General features: G+C 69.5%; 3 protein-coding genes across 5 annotated transcripts; 2 read left to right on the top strand and 1 right to left on the bottom strand.

Moving 5' to 3' along the window:
* Positions 1–52: 52 nt before the first annotated feature.
* Positions 53–1,642, top strand: RPS15 (ribosomal protein S15). The gene is made up of 4 exons (XM_064637319.1): positions 53–141; positions 449–534; positions 702–936; positions 1,509–1,642. The coding sequence occupies exons 1-4, from the start codon at positions 139–141 to the stop codon at positions 1,620–1,622; spliced, it is 438 nt and encodes a 145-aa protein (XP_064493389.1). The 5' UTR covers positions 53–138; the 3' UTR covers positions 1,623–1,642.
* Positions 1,643–3,057: 1,415 nt separating this feature from the next.
* Positions 3,058–17,644, top strand: APC2 (APC regulator of WNT signaling pathway 2). The gene is made up of 15 exons (XM_064637292.1): positions 3,058–3,164; positions 6,711–6,869; positions 6,983–7,073; positions 7,146–7,314; positions 7,384–7,492; positions 7,581–7,694; positions 7,915–7,992; positions 8,857–8,937; positions 9,018–9,399; positions 9,504–9,599; positions 9,734–9,873; positions 9,955–10,032; positions 10,121–10,237; positions 10,317–10,531; positions 10,743–17,644. The coding sequence occupies exons 1-15, from the start codon at positions 3,078–3,080 to the stop codon at positions 16,135–16,137; spliced, it is 7,311 nt and encodes a 2,436-aa protein (XP_064493362.1). The 5' UTR covers positions 3,058–3,077; the 3' UTR covers positions 16,138–17,644.
* On the bottom strand, positions 16,587–19,464 carry LOC135403348 (granzyme M-like). Of its 3 annotated transcripts, XM_064637309.1 has the most exons (6): positions 19,253–19,464; positions 18,939–19,098; positions 18,716–18,860; positions 18,019–18,273; positions 17,630–17,837; positions 16,587–16,845 (listed from the first exon to the last, which is right to left on the bottom strand). In XM_064637309.1, exons 1-5 carry the CDS (start codon positions 19,308–19,310, stop codon positions 17,652–17,654), a joined length of 804 nt encoding a protein of 267 aa, XP_064493379.1. In that variant the 5' UTR covers positions 19,311–19,464; the 3' UTR covers positions 16,587–16,845; positions 17,630–17,651. The 3 variants fall into 3 exon arrangements, with proteins under 3 accessions (XP_064493379.1, XP_064493378.1, XP_064493376.1); XM_064637308.1 differs by having other exon boundaries at positions 17,630–18,273; XM_064637306.1 differs by having other exon boundaries at positions 16,587–18,273.
* Positions 19,465–19,554: the final 90 nt, after the last annotated feature.

The following is a 19,554-nucleotide window of genomic DNA, read 5'->3' as shown; positions in this document are numbered from 1 at the left end:
GGCGGCTTTCGGGGTCCCCCCGCGGCCGCGGCCCCTTTAAGGGCCCTGAGGGCGGAAGCGCCGCGCGCGCGGCTTCTGCCCTTCCCCGGCTCTCGCGAGATCGGCGCGGCCCCGCCCTTTCCGCGGAGCCCGGACAAGATGGTGGGTGTGGGGGAGACCTGGACGGGCCCATCCGCCGGCATCGGGGCCCGTCCGCGCCCGCCCGGGCCCCGTCCGGCTCGGGGCTGCCCCGGGGGCCGGGGGTGGGCCCGGCGGGGGCGGGGGGTTGGCGGCCTGGGCGCCCCGGGGAGCTCGGAGGGGCCGCGGCCTTCCCGTGTGCGGGGCGGGGAACGCGGGCCCCGCCGGCCCTGACCCCCCTCCGGGACCCCCGGCTCTGTCCCCCTTCCCTGACCCCCCTCCGGGACCCCCCTCTCTGACCCCCCTCCCTGACCCCGCTGTCCCGCTGCAGGCGGAGGTGGAGCAGAAGAAGAAAAGAACCTTCCGCAAATTCACCTACCGCGGGGTGGACCTGGATCAGCTCCTCGACATGTCCTAGTAAGTTTGGGGCCCCTGGGCTGTACCCCAGGCTCGGTTTGGGGTCCCTTGGGGGTCTCCCCAGGCTCGGTGTGGGGTCCCTGTGCTGTACGTCGTGCTCAGTGTGGGGTGCTTTGGGGGTGCCCCCTGCCCCCGTGCCCCCCTGACCCTGTGCCCCCCGTGCCCAGCGAGCAGCTGATGCAGTTGTACAGCGCGCGGCAGCGGCGCCGCCTGAACCGGGGCCTGCGGCGCAAACAGCACTCGCTGCTCAAGCGGCTGCGCAAGGCCAAGAAGGAGGCGCCGCCCATGGAGAAGCCCGAGGTGGTGAAGACCCACCTGAGGGACATGATCATCCTGCCGGAGATGGTGGGCAGCATGGTGGGCGTCTACAACGGCAAGACCTTCAACCAGGTGGAGATCAAGGTGAGCCGGGACGGGGGGACGGGTCCTGCCCCGAGCCGGGTACCTGGAATGGGCACCTTGAACTGGGGTGGGATCCCTGTCGGAGGGGTCCAGGCTGCTCCTTGGAGCCCAGAGGGACCATCCCTGGGAGGGGCAGCTCCCAGAGGGGGCTCAGGGCCTCGGTGTGGTTCTGAAGCACTGAAATCCTGCAGCTGCTGTGTCTGTGTTGGGCCCTGGCTGTGCTCAGCCCCGGCTCCCTGCTTTGGGATGAAACAGATCCCACCGGCACCATTTCCAGAGGAAACAGATCCCTTGATCGTTCCCAGGAGTGGAATAACCCGCAGGGGGGTGTCACCTGATACCACCGGTGGGGTTAAATGGCACTTTCTGCTCCTGCCTGGTCTTCAGTCCCACCTGGAGGGGCACAGGGCTCCCGTGGGAGGGGCAGAGCTGGGGGGGGGAATCCTGCCGAGCCCCTCCGGCTCCTCGTGCAGCCTGGCTGGAATAACCAGCTGTGCCAGCACTGGGATGGGAAAGGGGATGGGCAGGGGGGTGTCCCTGTGCCCCCCCCAGCACGGATCTCTCCCCTGCAGCCCGAGATGATCGGCCACTACCTGGGCGAGTTCTCCATCACGTACAAGCCGGTGAAGCACGGCCGGCCCGGCATCGGGGCCACCCACTCCTCCCGCTTCATCCCGCTCAAGTGAATAAAGACCTTCCTCCTGGACCCCTCTGGCTCCTGCCTCGCTGTTCCCAGGGCAAGGGGGAGGCTGGGCTGGGCAGAACTCGCCACGCTCCACCGGGATCTGGTGCTTTCCTGAAGGTTCTTCCCGGGTTTTTGGCACTGCTTTCCATCAGCACTCGCCTTCACGTGGGTTTAGGGAATGAATGAAACTCCCTGCTCTTTGCTGGGAAGTGGGGAATGGCACTTCCATATTTATGGCATTTCCTTCTGTTTAGCTTTATTTATAGTTTGTTGAAGGCTGGAGTTGCCCTGAGAATGTGGAAACACCGAGTTGAGGGGCAGTGGGGTGGGTTCCCTGGGCCTTGGCACCAGCCCTGCTCCTCGGGAAGCTGCCAGGGACCCATCATGGGATGCCAGGACCCCTAATGATGATTTTCTCATCTCGAATTCGGGATTCCAGAGGACTTTTGGTGTCTAGGATCGGAGTGGTGGGAGCTGGGGAGTGAACTGGGGGTTTGCAGCTCAGGCTCAGGAGAGAGGGATGTGTTTTGGGGGAGAAGCTGCTTTCTGGGATGAGGGGGATGGTCCAAGGGAGATGATCCAGTCGGGCCCAGGAGCTGCCGCAGAGCTTGGGCTGAGCCCAAGGAACCCAAGAGAGCCAAGTGCCGCAGTGAAGCCACCAGGGAAGGAGCTGTTTGTCCCCAGGGTGGTCCTGGCTGGTCCCTGCCACTGGCCAAGGTCCTGTGGGGGCTCCTCAGGGGTCCCTCCAGGCCCAGCTGGGGCCGTTTGTCCTTCAGGGAAGGTCCCCTGTCACTGGGTCCCTTTTGTGTGACCTTGAGGGTCCTTGTGCCGACCCCACTGGTGGGGGGGGGCAGGGTTGGGGTCACTCTGCCTGGGCAGGGCCGTGGGGGGACCCCCAGCCCTGGGGGGGTGACGCCGGGGGGCCCAGGATGCCCCAGGCAGGAGGGGGGTGACAGTGGCCTTGGTGGGTGACAAGTGGCCACAGCACAGGGCAGAGGCCACGGTCATGGCCGGGGGGGGGGATCGGCGGCAGGGGGGCCGGCGGGGGGGTCCCGCTCGTCCGGGGGGATGTCGGGCCGGTCCCCAAGGACACGGGGGCGGCACCGGCCCGACCGGAGGGGGCAGGTTCGGTTTGGGGGGGGCAGGTTCGTTCTGGGGGGGGGAAGGTTCGGTCTGGGGGGGTGGGCTTGGTCGGGGGGGCCCGGTTCCCTCTGAGGGGGCAGGTTTGTTCGGGAGCGGCAGGTGCATCCCCGGGACAGGGGGACGGGGCAGATCCCGGCGTTTTTGGGGAGGCTGGAAAAGGGGCGGATGGACGGGAATGGAGCCCCCCGCGGGGGTCCCGTCTCCCCCTGCCCGGCAGAGCCCGGGGGGGGCGCGGGGAGCCCCCGGTGCCGCCCTCTAACGGCGGCGGCGCCGCTGGAAAATCCCGAGCGGGAGCGGGGGGGGCGGGGGCGGGATGCGGCTGCTCGGGGCCGCGCCGGAGCCTCGCCCAGCTCCGCACCGCCCGCACCGCACCGCACCGCTCCGCACCGCCGGGGATGAGGTACGGCCGCAACCCCCCCCGCGCCCCCCCGGGCACCCCCCGACACCCCCCGAGGGTCCCGGCGGCTCCGGGGCCGCTGCAGCCGCCGGGGATTGGGGGGACCGGGGGGGCTGCGCGGTGGGGCCGGGGGAGGGGGGGATTGGGGTTGGATGCGGTTGGGGGGGTTGGATGCCCTGACGGGGGTGCCCCGATGTGAGACCCCCCCGCGGTGGGGGCGCCCCCGGCCCTGGCTGCGCTGGATCGTGCGGCGGGTGCGGCTCCATCCCGCGGGATCGGGGGGATATTGGGGGGCCGGGGGTGCAGGGGGGATCGGAGGGATCAGGGGGAATCGAGGGGATCGGGCGGAACGTGTGTCCCGCATCCCGCGGGGACAAAGGCCGGACAATGCCGGGGCTCGGCGGGGAGTCCCCGGGCGGGGGGAGCAGCACCGACCGTCCCCATCCTCATCTCCGTCCCCATCCCACCCTCATCCCCATCCCATCCCCCTTCCCACCCCATCCCCATCCCGCAGGCGAGGCGGGGGGTGTCTGCAGGGGGGGCAGCAGCTCCCCCCACGCCGATGCGGGCTCGGCTCCCGCGGACCCCCCGATGCTCCCCCGGCAGGGCTGGGCCGGGGCTTGGGGCCGAGCCCGGGACCTGGAGCCCCCAAACCGCACCCAAAACCGCACCCCAAACCCTTCCCACAAACCCGCACCCCAAATCCACCTCCCAAACCGGTCCCTCAAAAATCTCGACTTCTGAAGCAGCACCTCTGCCGCACCCGGGGCACCCCGAGGGTGCCAGAGCCGCGTCCCCGAGCGGGATGGGGGGAGCTGGGGCTGCCCTGGGCACCTCCCTGTCCCTGGTTCCCACGGGCACCCTGGGCCGTGGGGTGGGAGGGGGGTCCGTGCACGAGGTGGGGGCTCTGCTGGGGGTCTTGGGGACCCCAACGCTCACCCCACCATAGCCCCACATCCACCCGCAGGCCGTGATGTGCGTGTGCACATACGTGTGTGTGCACATACGTGTGTGTGCACATACGTGTCTGTGCACATACGTGTCTGCACACGTGAGCAGGTGCTGGGGGGAGGACTGGGGGGCTGCAGGGGGTCGATGCCGCGAGTGGGGAGGGCGCAGGTCTCACGTGTCCCCGTGTCCCTGTGTGTGCCCCCGTGCGCGGCCTGTGCTCCCCGGGGGGGCTTTGCTGTGGCCGGGGGTCCCCGGGGCCGGGTCGATCAGCCGGCGCTGGTGACAACACGCTGTTTGTTTAACGTCCCCCGGGGGCTCCGGGAGCCGCAGCCGGTCGGGGGCTCAGATGTGGCTCTGGCGAGGCGGCTGCGCTCGGCTGGTGGCCACGGCCCCGTCCCCAGCCCTGTCCCCAGAGCTGCTGCCGCCGAGCTGAGGGGTGTGGGGAGCTTGGGGGGCCAGTTGTGGAGCCCCCCCAGCCCTGCCCTGGCCAAGGTGGCCCCGTGTGGGGGGCAGAGCCATGGGCACCGTGGGCAGGGCGGTGCAGGGTGGGCAGCACAGAGGGCAGTGGGGGGTGGGCAGCAGTGAGGTGGGGGGTGGGCAGTGGGCGCCGTGGGCAGCGCGGAGGGCCGTGGGGTATGGTGGGCAGCGCAGATGCTGCTTCATCTGCTGCAGCGTCTGCCCTGCCAGGAACTTGCTGGATGAATCCAGTCCCTGCCTGTGGCCTGAGCCAGTCCCGGGTTCCCTGAGCAGAGAGGGGCAGCTCTGGGGGTTGGAGGAGCCGGGTGCCCAGGACCCCGAGCTATCGTGGCCCCCCGGGGTTGTGCCCACGGCAGCCCAGGGCCCTGCCTGGGATCCCACCGTGGGGGGACACCATGTCCTGTGGGACAGTGACCACCGTGGTGATGGAGCCCCGCTGCACCCTTGGCTTCCCCCATCCTACAGTCCCGGCCCCCCTTTCCCGCAGCCCTGCCCCCCTTTCCCGCAGCCCTGGCCCCCCTTTCCCGTCGTGTCTCGGGCTCGGCAGATGAAGGTGCGGCCGCAGCCCCTCCCCGCAGGCTGCGGATCCCGGCGCCGCTGCGGCCGCTGCGCTCGGCGGGGAGCCGAGGCCGGCCCTGCCGGGGACCGGGGGGGGGCAGAGCTCAGATCTCCCCCCACCATCGACCCCCGAATGTCCCAGCTCTGACCTGTGTCCCCCTGGAGAAGAGGAAGCCCCCGATTCCCATCCCCCGGCAGGGCTGAACCCCCACCCCCCCTCCGTGTCTGGATGCTCGGGAAAAGCCGGGAACCGCCTGTGCCCCCATCGCCGTCACCGCAGCAACGGGAGGCCGTGCTCGTCCCGCATCCCGTATCCCGCATCCCCCATCCAGTATCCCACGTCCCTCTCCTGCATCCCTCACCCTGCATCCCACATCTCATATTCCATACCCTGGATCCGTCCCTCATCCGCCATCCCGCATTCCACACCCCGCATCCCTCACCCTGTGTCCTCCTCCATCGTCCATCCTGGATTCCCGATCCCTTATCCCTCATCCCAGCCCCGGCCCTTCCTCTGCTCCCACTCCAGCCCCCCCTCCCGGGGTTATTTCCTCTCCCGGGGGGGATTTTCAGCAGCTGGGGGGGGTTGGCACTGGGGGGGTCTTTGTCTCCCTTGGCAGAGCCGGGTGGTTGGGAGTGGGGGGGGGACAGAGACCCCACAGCAGGACCCCCAGGGAAGGATGGGGTCCCCCCCGGTGTGGGGTGGGAAGGACATCGATGGGGCCTTGGGGGGTGTTGGGTCCCAGCCCTGCCTGGTGGGGCCTCTGTGCTGGCGAGGGGCGTGCTGGGACCCCCAGAAAGGGCTCGTGAAGGCAGAGGGGTCACCGTGGGGTAGATTTGGGGGTGGCAGTGCCGGGGGGGGATCGCTGCTGTCCCTGACCCCGCTGCGGGAGCGGGGTGGGGAGAGGGGAGCAGGGGGTGCAGTGGGGACAAGGGGCCCCCCCAGCTGTGCTCCCCCCTCGAAGCTCCCCCTGCACACACGTGGTGCTGACGAAGGTGCCGCGGGGCCACCGCCAGCCCGACCCGCCGGGGGGTGACGAGGGGTCCCCGTCCCTGTCCCCCCCCCCGCCGTGTCCCCCCCCGCAGGTGCGAGGGGGGTCCGTGGGCGCTGCGGCAAGAGGAGGTTTGGGGGGCTGGGGAGGGCTGAGGGGGCACAGAGGGACCGGGGGTGCCTGGGGGGGAAGCCGACCGGGGCGGGGGGGCCGCGGGGGGGCCGGGGCTGCCCCCGGTGCGGGAGGGAGCGGAGCGGGAGAAGGTCGGGAGTGGGAGAAGACAAAAGAGAGACAAAGGGAGCGGAGAGCTGAGCTCTGCCGAGGGTGGGAACCAGGCGGGGGCTGGCGGAGGCTGGGGGGGACGGGGCTGGACCCCCACCCCGTGCCGGGGACGACCCTCTGGGAGGCTTTGGGGGGGCACCAGCTCTCCCAGTGCACTGCGGGGGGGGGTCGTGGGTGGTGGGGTCCCCCGTGCTGTGCTGTGGTCCCAGGCGGATGGTGGGTGCTGGGGGGGCTGTGAGGGTGCTGGGGGAGCCCCCCGACGTGCTGCCCACCCCCACCCCCCCCGCAGGCGCTGGAGGGGGTGAAGATGTCCGGCTCCATCGCCTCGTACGACCAGCTGGTGCGGCAGGTGGAGGCGCTGAAGAAGGAGAACAGTCACCTCCGGCGGGAGCTGGAGGACAACTCCAACCACCTCTCCAAGCTGGAGAATGAGACCTCGGACATGAAGGTGGGCACGGCCCCAGCGGGGGGGGGGCGAGGACCCCGAGCTGGGGCTGCAGGGAGGGCTTTCCCTCCACATCCCCCCCACACACCCCTTCAACAGCTCCATCCCTGTTTTAGGAGGTCCTGAAGCATCTCCAGGGCAAGCTGGAGCAGGAGGCCCGAGTCATGGTGTCCTCAGGGCAAACGGAGGTGCTGGACCAGCTCAAAGGTGGGTGCCCGGGCGGGGTGGGGAGGGGGGTCCCCTCCAAGCCCACCCTGACGCTGCTGTCCCCGTGCCCAGCCCTGCAGATGGACATCACCAGCCTCTACAACCTCAAGTTCGCCCCGGAGGTGACGAGCTCCGGGCGCGGCCCCGAGGAGAGTCCCCCGGCCCCCCCCTCCCACCGGGACGGCCCCGCGGACCTGGGCAGGGCCACCCTGCGCATGCTGGAGGAGCTGGACCGGGAGAGGTGATGGCCTGGGGGGTGCGGGGGGCTGGGGGTGCCGGGGGCTGCGCTGACGGGGTCCCCCCTCCCCAGGTGCTTCCTGCTGGGGGAGATCGAGAAGGAGGAGAAGGAGAAGGTCTGGTACTACGCGCAGCTGCAGAGCCTGGCCACGCGCCTGGACGAGCTGCCCCACGTGGAGACGGTGAGTGGGGACCACCCCCAGCCCCCCCCTCAGCCCTGGGGCACGGCCAGGACCCTGCCCCCCTCATGCCACCCCCCGTGCCCCCCAGTTCTCCATGCAGATGGACCTGATCCGGCAGCAGCTGCAGTTCGAGGCGCAGCACATCCGCTCGCTGATGGAGGAGCGCTTTGGGACGGCCGACGAGATGGTGCAGAGGGCACAGGTCGGGTCCTTCACCCCCCCACGTCCCCTGTTCTGCCCCCTGGGGGCTCCCACAGCCCTGATGGGCTCAACCCTGGGCGCCTTCCCACCCAGCTCCGGGCACCCTCCACCAGCTCCTTGCACCCTCACACCCAGTTCCTCGCACCCTTGCACCCCTCCTGCTCGACTTTTGGGGTCCCAGGGGGGTCCCAGCCCTCGCTGATCTGCTCATGCACCCCCAGATCCGGGCATCCCGGCTGGAGCAGATCGACAAGGAGCTGATGGAGGCGCAGGACAAGGCACAGCAGCCGGAGCCGCAGGTACAGGGGATGGCACCGGGGTGTCCCTGGTCCCTGTGGGCGATGGAGCCGGGCAGGGTGGAGGAGGGGGCCAGCACAGCCCCCCCGCTGTTGTCCTGCTCTGTCCCTGTCGGCACAGCCAGGGCTTTGTGTGGCTTGGGCACCGTGAAATGGGCAGTTGCCATGGAGACCAGAAGTAGGCCATGGCGCGCGGCAGGCGGGCGGCGCGGGGGCTCCCACGGCATCTGCCTCCAACCGAGGCGCCAGGGTGGGCAGCCTGCCACCCTCCTCATCATCGTCACCCTCCTCATCACCCTCATCGTCACCCTCCTCATCATCCTCATCACCGTGATCATACACATCGTCATGGCTGCCATCACCACGGCCCCACCGTCACCCACCATCATCCTCATCAGCGTGGGCTGCCATTGCCATGGCCCCACCATGGTCATCATCATCATCATCATCATCATCATCACCTTCATGGGCTTCCATCACCTCAGCCCCACTGTCCCCCACAGCCCCCTGTGGCAACACCTGTGGCCCCTCCGTCACCCCCAGTCCCTCCATCACCCCCAGACACCCCCACATCCTCAGGGCCCCCCCACTGCCACTCCAATCCATCAGCTCTGTGGGCTCAGCCCTGGCCCCCTCCCTGCTCACTCTCCCACGCTCCCCTTTCCCGAGCCTGCGGCTGTAACAGCCCCCCCACCCCCCTCATCCCTGATTTTAGCTTCAAATACACCCCGGCACTGATGGAAGCAGCGGCTGGGAATCGCTGCCGGGTTTAATGGCACCAGTGGGTGGTGGAAAAGTGGGGAGGGGACGGGCATGGAGGGGGTGAGGGCAGCACGAACACCCCCCCAACTGCTCCCTCCTCCGCAGCTCTGTGGGAAGGTGCCGGGCATGGAGGGGGACGGCAGCCTGGACCCCCCAACCCACCCCGAGGAGGGGGGCAACAGCAAGGTGAGGGGCAGCCCCGCAGGGCCCGGCGGGGTGGGCTGAGCCGGGGGGGCTCAGTGTAACCCCGTGTCCCGCTCCTGCAGGTGGAGGTTGTCTTCTGGCTGCTGTCCATGCTGGCCACGCGGGACAAGGAGGACATGTCCCGCACGCTGCTGGCCATGTCCAGCTCCCAGGAGAGCTGCCTGGCCATGCGCAAGTCGGGCTGCCTGCCCCTGCTCATCCAGATCCTGCACGACTCGGACGGGGAGCCGGGGCCCCCCGAGAGCCCCACGGGCGCCAAGGACGCGCGGATGAGGGCCAACGCCGCCCTGCACAACATCGTCTTCTCCCAGCCCGACGAGGGCCAGGCCAAGAAGGAGATGCGGGTGCTGCACGTGCTGGAGCAGATCCGCTCCTACTCGGAGACCTGCTGGGACTGGCTGCAGATGCAGAGCCGGGACGGGGGACGGGGCCCCGAGGGCGCGGGTACGGGGGGAGCGGGGGGTGCCCGGTGGGGCTGGCGGAGGCTGTGGGTGACGGGGGGGATCGTCGGTGCCAACCCCCAGGACTGACCTCCGTTGCCCCCGCAGTGCCCGTGCCCATCGAGCCCCAGATCTGCCAGGCCACCTGTGCCATCATGAAGCTCTCCTTCGACGAGGAGTACAGGCGGGCCATGAACGAGCTGGGTGAGCGTGGGGAGGGGGCTCCTTCCCTTTGCACCACAGCCAGCTCTGCCTGCCCCCTCCCCGGGGGCAGGGGTGCTGGGCAGGGGTGCTGGGAGGGATCAGGAATCCCAAATCACCCCCATCCCATCCCACAGGCGGGCTGCAGGCGGTGGCTGAGCTGCTGCAGGTGGACTACGAGATGCACAAGATGACGAACGACCCCCTGAACCTGGCGCTGCGGCGCTACGCGGGCATGGCCCTCACCAACCTCACCTTCGGCGACGTGGTCAACAAGGTGGGGGGCAGCACTTGGGGGGGGGGTTAGCGGGGTCAGGGGGTCACAGGGTCACCCTCACCACCCTCATCCTCCTCCCAGGCGACGCTGTGCTCCCGCCGGGGCTGCATGGAGGCCATCGTGGCTCAGCTGGGCTCCGACAGCGAGGAGCTGCACCAGGTGGGTCTGGCCGTGTGAGGGGCTCCCTGGGGAGGGGACGGGCAGGGGGACAGTCCCAACGCCCACTCACCCCGCTCTGCCCCTCCAGGTGGTCTCCAGCATCCTGAGGAACCTCTCCTGGCGCGCTGACATCAACAGCAAGAAGGTGCTGCGGGAGGTGGGCAGCGTCACGGGGCTGACACGGTGTGCCCTGCACGCCGGCAAGGTGAGCGCCAGGGCAGGTGGGAGGGGGCATGGAGCACCTGGACAGGGGCTGACAGGGGTGTGTGACCCCCCTGGAACAGGAATCCACCCTGAAGAGTGTCCTGAGCGCGCTGTGGAACCTGTCGGCGCACAGCACGGAGAACAAGGCGGCCATCTGCGCCGTGGAGGGGGCCCTGGGCTTCCTGGTGAGCACCCTCACCTACAAGTGCCAGAGCAACTCCCTGGCCATCATCGAGAGCGGCGGTGGCATCCTCAGGAACGTCTCCAGCCTCGTCGCCACGCGGGAGGATTACAGGTGGGGATGCAGCACGGAAGGGGGGAGGGACCCCGGGCACTGCAGACCCCGGGGACGGTGTTGGGGGATGCCACGGAGTGCCATGGGGGTGGGGGGCACTGCAGACCCCAGGGACAGCACTGGGCGGAGGGGGCACCTTGAACCCCAGGAACGGCTGCAGGCAGAGGGTCGAGGACCCCCCTGACGGGCGGGGGTCCCCTCTGTCCCACAGGCAGGTGCTCCGGGACCACAACTGCCTGCAGACGCTGCTGCAGCACCTGCGCTCGCACAGCCTGACCATCGTCAGCAACGCCTGCGGCACCCTCTGGAACCTGTCTGCCCGCAGCCCCCGCGACCAGGAGCTGCTGTGGGACCTGGGGGCGGTCAGCATGCTCCGCAACCTCATCCACTCCAAGCACAAGATGATCGCCATGGGCAGCGCGGCCGCCCTGCGCAACCTCCTCACCAACCGGCCCCCCAAGTACAAGGACGCGGCCGTGGTGTCCCCGGGCTCCTGCATGCCCTCGCTCTACATGCGCAAGCAGAAGGCGCTGGAGGCCGAGCTGGACGCCAAGCACCTGGCTGAGACCTTCGACACCATGGAGAAGCAGAGCCTGAAGAGCCAGAGCGCGAAGAAGCCGCTGCGGCACATGGAGAGCCTGGTGAAGGACTACGCCTCCGACTCCGGCTGCTTCGACGATGACGAGGTGCCCAACGTGTCCACCGGCGTGGAGACGGCCAGCGCCTCCGTGCTCTCCATGTTCCTCAACTCCTCCTTCCTGCAGGGCCAGGCGCTGCCGCGGGCACTGGCACAGCGGCGGTGCCCGGAGCCGGAGAAGGACGGCAGCGGGAAGCCGGCGGAGCCCAAGAAGCTGCCGCTGCCGGAGGACGATGTCTCGCTGGCCGCCGAGAAGTTGGCCAACAAGATCTCCAGCACGGTGGCCAAGATCGACAAGCTGGTGGAGGACATCTCCACCATGCACAACTCCTCGGACGACAGCTTCAGCCTCAGCTCCGAGGACCACTGCCTGGACTGGCAGTACGGCCCCGAGGAGGGGCACGAGGCGCGGGCCCAGTCGTGCTCGCCGTGCCGGCTCTCGGACGCCGGCGGCTTTGCCAAGCGGGAGAGCCTGAGCCGGGCGCACACCCTGCTGCGGCTGAAGACGGCCTACACCAGCCTGTCCACCGACAGCCTCAACAGCGGCAGCACCAGCGACGGCTACTGCACCAAGGAGCACATGAAGCCCTGCCCCAGGGCCGCCTTCCTCGACTATCGTGACGAGCTGCAGCGCTACCAGAAGAGGCCGAGCCGGCTCGACCTCAAGAGCATCCTGGGCTGCAAACCAGAGCGGGCCGAGCCCCCCGCGCGGGACCCGGCCGAGCCGGACAAACCGGAGCAGCGAGACCCCCCCGAACGGGCCAAGAAGACGGTGACTTTCCCCAGCCCCAAGGCACCGGAGAAGGAGACGGAGTGGAAGAAGGAGGTGGGCGGCAAACAGCCCCCCGACCCCCACGTCCACACCATCAAGCTCTCCCCGTCCTACCAGCACGTGCCCCTGCTCGAGAGCCTGGCCAAGAGCGGCGCGGCCACCGGCCACCAGCCCTCCCTGCTGGGCAGGAAGCAAGCCTGGCTCCCCCCGGCGCTTCTGCAAACGGCCGAGACCCTGAGCAAGATCCCGGAGAAGCTGCCGGCACAGCCGCCAGCCCCGGCAGAGCAGGAGTCGGTGCAGAAATACTCGGTGGAGGACACCCCAATCTGCTTCTCCCGCTGTAGCTCCCTCTCCTCCCTCTCCTCGGCAGACAATGTGCTGGACGGGCAGAGCCACAGCGAGAACGACCTGGACAGTGACTCCTCCCTGGAGATCCTGGAGATGGAGGAAGGGGATGTGGAAGGGGAGGATGGGAGGCAGGAGAAGGAGAAGGCGGTGGATCCGGGTCCCACCACGCCGGTGGGGATTTCCCAGCCCATCACCATCCCCTTCCCGAAGCGGGACAAGGTTTTCCTGCGGGAAGCATCACCCTCACGCCAGGACGACCTGACCCCCTCCAGCTCCTCGGAGAACTACATCCAGGAGACCCCTCTGGTGATGAGCCGCTGCAGCTCCGTCAGCTCCCTGGGCAGCTTCGAGAGCCCCTCCATCGCCAGCTCCATCCAGAGTGACCCGTGCAGCGAGATGATCAGCGGCACCATCAGCCCCAGCGAGCTCCCCGACAGCCCCGGGCAGACCATGCCCCCCAGCCGCAGCAAGACCCCCCTCTTCGAGCTGGGCTGCCAGCCCGAGAAGGAGACCAGCCAGTTCAACATCCAGTGGGAGAACAACGTCAAGAAGTTCATGGAGATCACAGACTTCAAGGAACGCTTCCAGCTGCCCCAGGACCTGGACTCCATGGTCTACTTCACGGTGGAGAAACCCAACGAGAACTTCTCGTGTGCCTCCAGCCTGAGCGCCCTGCCCCTCCACGAGCACTACGTCCAGAAGGACGTGGAGCTCAAGCTGATTCCCACCTTCCCGGAGAAGAACAGCCTGAACTTCGCGGCTCACGAGAAGCGGGAGGAGCGGCGGGAGGAGCGGTACCTGGAGGGCCGGCGCCGGGCCAACCGCCCCGAGCCCCCCGACGACGACGACATCGAGATCCTGAAGGAGTGCATCAGCTCCGCCATGCCCTCCCGCTTCCGCAAGGTCAAGACCTCGCTGCTGTCCGGCCAGGTCCTGCACCCCCAGACCAAGAAGCCGATGCATGTCCCCGTTTACATGCTGGTGCCGGCCCACGCGCACCCCGGCGTCCCCAGGCACCTGCGAGCCACCGCCCGCGACCTCTTCAAGGACGACGACTCCTTCACCGACTCGGCCGACGGGACCCCCGTCAACTTCTCCAGCGCCGCCTCGCTGAGCGACGAGACCCTGCGCTACCCGGCGGGCGAGGAGGCCGAGCACCCCCTGCCCGAGGGGCGCCGCGAGGGCGGCACCATCCCGGCCAGGAGAGCCGCCTCCGGCAGCTCGGCACCCGCCAGGATCGGCTCCACCAGCAAGGGCAAAGCGGGGCCAGGCCGCGGCCAAGGCGGGGAGGGGAAGCGGGGCCAGACCCCCCCAAAGAGCTCAGCCAGCCTGGAGCTGGGGGTGGGCAGGGCCAGCGGTGCCCCCGGGAGGAAGGATGACCCCCAGGAGGACGGGGTGGTCTTCCAGTCGCTGTGCCACACCACGCCGACGGAGGAAGCCGTCTACTGCTTCTACGATCCGGAGCTGGATGAGCTGCCCGAGGCGGGCAGGGAGGGCTCCGGCAGCAGAGCCCAGCCCGGCCGGGCACCCCGGAGGGAGCGCTCGGGCGGCTCCATCCCCCGCAGGGACCCCGAGCCCGGTCCCCATCCGGCAAAGGCAAAGCCGCAGAACAACCTCATTGCCGACGAGACGCCGCCCTGTTACTCCCTCAGCTCCTCCATGAGCTCCCTGAGCGATGCCAACCTCTCGGACGGCGAGGAGCGGGGCCAGCCCTGCGGCAAAGCCACGTGGCCGCGGTCGGCCGCGGTGGGGCAGGAGCAGGGGGGCTCCCCCAGCTCCCCCAGCCTCAACTCGGAGGATGACCTGCTGCAGAAGTGCATCGGCTCGGCCATGCCCAAGCGCCGGCGGCCCGCGGTTCGCCGCAGGGGGCTGGAGTGCAAGCAGAAGCCGCCGGGCACGGGCGGGAGGGAGCGGAAAGCCGAGGTCAGGCATCACCCCGACGAGGACGCCGGCTCCGACCGGGGCTCCGACCTGGACAGCGTGGAGTGGCAGGCCATCCAGGAGGGAGCCAACTCCATCGTCACCTGGCTGCACCAGGCCGCCGCCTCCCTCTCGCGGGAGCCTTCCTCCGAGTCCGACTCCATCCTCTCCTTCATGTCGGGGCTCTCGGTGGGCTCCACGCTGCAGCTCTCCCTGGGCAGGCAGGAGAAGCAGCGGCCCGGCAGCGCATCCGGCCGGGACACGGCGAGGAGGGAGCACAGCAAGGGCCGCCCAGAGAGGAAGGACACGGCGGGTGCCCGTCCCGCCGGCCGTGCCGGTGCCAGGGCGGAGCGGAGCCCGGCACCCACCAAACCGGTGCCCAACCTGCCCGTGGTCTTCCGTGGCAGGACCGTCATCTACATGCCCAGCCTGGCCAAGGACGCCCCCAGCCCACGGGCCACCCCGAAGAAGACCCCGGTGGCCAAGCCCGAGGCGCCGCCTGCCAAGAACCTCTCCCTGAGCCAGCAGCGCTCGCGGAGCCTGCACCGGCTGGGCAAGGCCCCCGAAACCGGGGACCTGGCGCTGCCCAAGAGGAGCACGACCCCGCCCGCCCGCATGGGGAAGGGCCCCCCTTCCTCGGGCTCCTCCCGCACCTCCACCCCCTCCCAGCACGGCCCCAAGAAGCTGCCATCGCCCTCCCAGCTCAACAAGCCAGGCACCCCAGCCGCGGGCAAGGCAGGGGGCTCGTCCTCCCCGCCGGGACCCCCGGCCAAGGCCCCGGCCCCCAAATCCCCGGCCCCCAGGCAGTCCAAGACGCAGAAGTCTCCCGTGCGCATCCCCTTCATGCAGAAGCCCAGCAGGAAGGTGCTGCCGGGCCGGGGGGCCATGCCGGTGCTGGAGGAGCAGGAGGACGGCTCCAAGGCTCGGCCCGGGGGGCCGGGGGGCAGCCGGCTCAACCTGGTGCGGATGTCATCCGCCCGCTCCAGCGGCAGCGACTCGGACCGCTCCGGCTTCCTGCGCCAGCTCACCTTCATCAAGGAGTCCTCCAGCCTGCTGCTGCGGCACCGCACCGAGCTGGCCCCGCCGGCCCCCGCGGCCTCGCTGCCTCGCCGGGGGTCCCCTCAGCGCAGCCGTGCCGCCCTCCCGGCCGTGTTCCTCTGCTCCTCCCGCTGCGACGAGCTCAAGGCGGCCAAGCCGGCATCCCCCGGCCCGCGGGCCCTCGCCCCCAGAGCCCAGCCCGGCGCCAAAACCAGCGCCGGGGCGAAGCCGCCGCGCAGGACCAGCTCCGAGAGCCCGTCCCGGCTGCCGGTGAAGACCAGCGCCCCCGCGGCCGAGCCCTTCAAGCGATACTCGTCCTCGCCCAACATCAGCGTGGCGCGGCGGGCGGGCAGCCCGTCCTCCTCCTCCTCCGTGCGCTCCGAGGCGCCGGCGCGGCGCCGGCAGCCCGAGGCGGCTCCCGGGGGGCAGCCGGGGAAGCCGCCGGTGGTGGTGATGAAGGGCACGTGGCGGAGGATTCGGGACGAAGACATCCCCCACATCCTCAAGAGCACGCTGCCCTCCTCCGCCCTGCCGCTGGCGGGCTCCGCCGAGGACGAGCCCCCCGGCGCCCCCGGCCCCAGGAAGACCAGCGACGCCGTGGTGCAGACCGAGGACTTCGCCGCCTCCAAGACCAACTCCAGCACCTCTCCCACGCTGGAGACCCGCGAGGGACCCCCTCACCCCCGTGTCACCGGTGATGGCGAAGCCCCCGCGCCCGCCAAGGCTGCCCTGCCCATCTCCTTCGGCCACGAGGCGCCCGCCGGGACCTTCCCCGCCAGCCGACACGGCTCCCCCAGCAAGGCCGCCCGTGTCACCCCCTTCAACTACGTCCCCAGCCCCATGGCGGTGACGGCCGTGGCCGACAAGGCGGTGGAGAAAATCCAGGCTTGAGCAGCTGCCACGGATGAGGCCCCAGTGAGGGTCCTGTGACCCCCCAGCCCAGGGGAGCTGAGCAGGACTGTGCTGGGGACACACACACACACATGATGATGTGGGACAGCTGGGGACCAGTGAGTCACCCCCACCCGCTGCTGGCCCTGCTGGGGTCTTGCTGTGCTGGAGCATCACAATTCCCAGTGCCAAGGACTGGACTTGGCTGGGGACACACTTGGGGCTGACACCCCAACCTGGGGTGAGTCTCATGGACCATCTCCTCCCGCTGATGGACAACCCAGGACAAGATGAGGGGGGATGGTGTCCCCACATCCCCCCATCTCCCTCACCCGCTGTGGGCAGGGGTCTGAACCAGGATCTGATCCCACATGCCGGGAAGCCGGCACGGCACAGCCTGGCACAGGGACACCCCTGTGTGCTCCAGCTCCTCTGGCACCAACACTGGCTCTGCCAGCGGTCACAGCTCATTTATTAATGGGGGAAGGGGACGCAGGGGAGAGGCTTTGCAGGGGTGATGGGGGCCAGGACCCCTGTTTGTGCTGCTGGAGGGACCAGCAGCCGAGGTCCCTGCACTGGTCCGAGGCGGTGGAGGGTGGAAATGGTGCAGGGGGAGCCTTGCAGGGGCTCACGGGGGTGTCTGGGGTCCCGATGAGCTCATCCTGGGGGGCTTTTCACAGGGTCATGTCACCAGGCTGGGGAGCTGCCCTGGGAGGGGACAGGGTGCTGAGCTGGCACCGGGGTGACCAACCCCCAGGGAAGGGTCTGGCGTCCCTCCCCTCCATCTGCAGCTCCCCAGCTTCCCATCCCCAGGGCAGAAGATCCCTGTCCCAGCTCGCAGCCAGGATCCCAATGTGTCCTTGTGGATGTGGACACGAATCCATCCAGGACTGGATTACGCCCAAGGGGGGCTCCCAGCCCCAAAACCCCAGGGACACCCCAATCCTGCTGCCAGCTGGCCCCAGGTGCCAAGACTGGGGTGTGATGGAAGTGCCTCGGCCCCTTGGAGTGGGATGGGCTGCAGAGGGACCCCCTAATCCAGGTGCTCCCTGACCCCTTGGGTATCTCCCAGTCCTCCCACCATCACCACCTGCTTTGGACGGGGTGACCTATGTGTCCCTCCATATGTCCCCCCACACCAGTGCCACAGGGGCTGCAGGGACAGTGCCCCAGGGTCGTGGGGACAGGCACATTTTGGAGACCCCCGCTCTGGCATGGGGCCAGTGCAGGAGGCCTGGAGCTGGGGCTGAAGAAAAGGGGGAAAGTCCCAGGGGCAGCACGTGTCCCAACTCCTGAGAGCTGTAACGGAGCACAGGGTGGTGGGAAGGCCAGCATCGCCCCTTGGGCCCAAGCCCACCCCCAGCCCCGCTGTCCCCCTCCTCCATGGACAATCCTGCCGGGCTGTGCCGTGCCCTGCTCCCCCAGCACTGTATCTATGTACTAAGGATGTTATTTTACCGGACTCTGGACAGTATTCCCATTAAAAGCCAACCTGTGTAAATAGGAAGGGGTGCTCAGTCTCTTGGGGGCTGGGGGGACTTGCAGCCCCTCCGCAGGGTTTTCTGGATCCATTTCTTGTACTTCACGGTCGAGGTGGCGACCGGTGGCTTGAAGGGGTCGGTGACATCTGGGCCGCTGAAGGACATCACCCCGGCCACCGCCGCCCGCTCCCCGCACACCAACGGGCCCCCCGAGTCCCCCTGGGGGACGGGGGTGACACCAGAGAGTGCACCTCGACCAGAGGTGGGGACCCCCACCACGCCTGGGGGGACATCTGGCCTCTGTGCTCGGGGTGAGCTCCCCCCCCGGAGCCCCCCACACCCAGGAGTGGTGGTTGGGGGTGGGCAGAGCTTTGTAGCCCTCGGACCCCCAAACGCTCACCTTGGCGGGGGCCGAGCCCCGGGGCTGCCCCTGGAAGCAGATCATGGTGGGGGCGATGCCGCCGTCCCAGAAGCGGCTGTTGTTGCACATCCGCGGGTCCATCACCTTCACCTCCAGCTCCTGCAGGGTGGGCGAGAGCCCCCCGCGCCCGCGGAGCCCCCAGCCCGCCAGGCTGCACGTGGCCCCCGCCGCCGGCCCCCGCCCCGACAGCCCGATCGGCCGCCGCGCCCGGCCCGGCGTCACCGTCCCCTCCAGCTGCGGGCGGGGGGCAGCTCAGAACCCCCCCACGGCCGGGGGAGAACGGGGAGCACCCCAACACTGCGGGGGGGGTGCGGGGGGAGCACCCCAACGCCTGGGTGGGCGCTCCAGAGGGAGAACCCCAATGCCGTGGGTGGGTGGTTGAGGGAGGACCCCAGTGCCGCAGGTGAGGGGCCAAGGGGGGTGCCCCAGTGCTGCAGGGGTGCGGGGGGGCTGCGGAAGAGCACCCCAACAGCACAGGTGGGTGCTTGAGGGGCAGCACCGAGCCGATGCAGCGCCCACGGGAGCGGGGAGATGTTATGGAGGTGTGAAACCTCCGGGGGTGAGAAGAGGAAATGTCACCGAGCCTCTCACCCCGGCTGCGAGCGCAGCTGCACTGACACGTGTGAACCCCCCGGCAGCGCTTCCCGCCCCCCGGCAGACCCCTCCCGACTCCCACCTGCAGCAGGAGCAGGTCGTTTTCCATGGTCCCTGGGTCGTAGCCGGGGTGGGGACAGGCCGCCCGGATGGGGAAGGTCTGTGTGGCCGCCCCGCGGTCCCGCAGGCTGTGCAGCCCCACCACCACTCTCCCGCTGGCCAGTGTCCTGCCCCACACCAGGACCCGGTGTCAGCCCGGTGGGGTCACTGGGAGCCCCCCGAGCCCCCCGTGGCCCCGGACTCACCCCTGGGCCAGGCAGTGGGCGGCCGTCAGGACCCAGTGCCGGTGCAGCAGCGCTGCCCCGCAGGCGTGGACCCCCCCAAACTGCAGGGATGCCATGTAGGGCCGGGAGTGGGGTTTGGCCTCGTGTCCCCCAATGATCGATGGCTGGAGCCAGGCCCACGCTGTGAGGAGAGGAGATCCTGTCCTGGCCCCCAACCAACACCTGCCACCACCCCGGCCAGCGATGCCGAGACCCCACTGGGCACCCCAGACCCACCCCAGACCCACCCCAGACCCACCCCAGACCCACCTCGGACCCACCGCCCCGCTGCTCACCCGAAGGCAGGGGCAGCAGCAGCAGCAGCAGTGGCCCCAGGCAGCCCCTCGCCCCCATTCCTGCCTGCTCCGTGTCCTGGTGTGGTGTCAGAGGAGCCCCACGTCCCGTGTGACAGCAGAGCAGGGCGGCAGCAGGACACAGACCCTGCTAAGGGGGCAGGAAGGGGAAGAGGCACCCACAGGGTAACACCTGTGGGGGTGGGAAACACCCACAGCCCCCTCGGTGCTCAGCTTTGCAGACAGAAAGCGGCATCTTCAGCTCTGCCAAAACAGGGGGTTTGGGAGAGTTCTGACAATGCACA

Source organism: Pseudopipra pipra, chromosome 27 (assembly GCF_036250125.1).
Source record: "Pseudopipra pipra isolate bDixPip1 chromosome 27, bDixPip1.hap1, whole genome shotgun sequence".
Classification (NCBI taxonomy): Eukaryota; Metazoa; Chordata; class Aves; order Passeriformes; family Pipridae; genus Pseudopipra; species Pseudopipra pipra.
This window is presented reverse-complemented; position numbering and strand designations above follow the sequence as displayed.

Coding starts and splice junctions, on each gene's coding strand:
- RPS15 (XM_064637319.1), top strand. Junction 535..701: donor CAGCTCCTCGACATGTCCTA/GTAAGTTTGGGG, acceptor CCCCGTGCCCAG/CGAGCAGCTGATGCAGTTGT. Junction 937..1,508: donor TCAACCAGGTGGAGATCAAG/GTGAGCCGGGAC, acceptor TCTCCCCTGCAG/CCCGAGATGATCGGCCACTA.
- APC2 (XM_064637292.1), top strand. CDS start 3,078: ATGCGGCTGCTCGGGGCCGCGCCGGAGCCTCGCCCAGCTCCGCACCGC. Junction 3,165..6,710: donor TCCGCACCGCCGGGGATGAG/GTACGGCCGCAA, acceptor CCCCCCCCGCAG/GCGCTGGAGGGGGTGAAGAT. Junction 9,874..9,954: donor TCGGCGACGTGGTCAACAAG/GTGGGGGGCAGC, acceptor TCCTCCTCCCAG/GCGACGCTGTGCTCCCGCCG.
- LOC135403348 (XM_064637306.1), bottom strand. CDS start 19,310: ATGGGGGCGAGGGGCTGCCTGGGGCCACTGCTGCTGCTGCTGCTGCCC. Junction 19,099..19,252: donor GCTGCTGCCCCTGCCTTCGG/GTGAGCAGCGGG, acceptor CTCTCCTCACAG/CGTGGGCCTGGCTCCAGCCA. Junction 18,861..18,938: donor GCCCACTGCCTGGCCCAGGG/GTGAGTCCGGGG, acceptor GGTGTGGGGCAG/GACACTGGCCAGCGGGAGAG.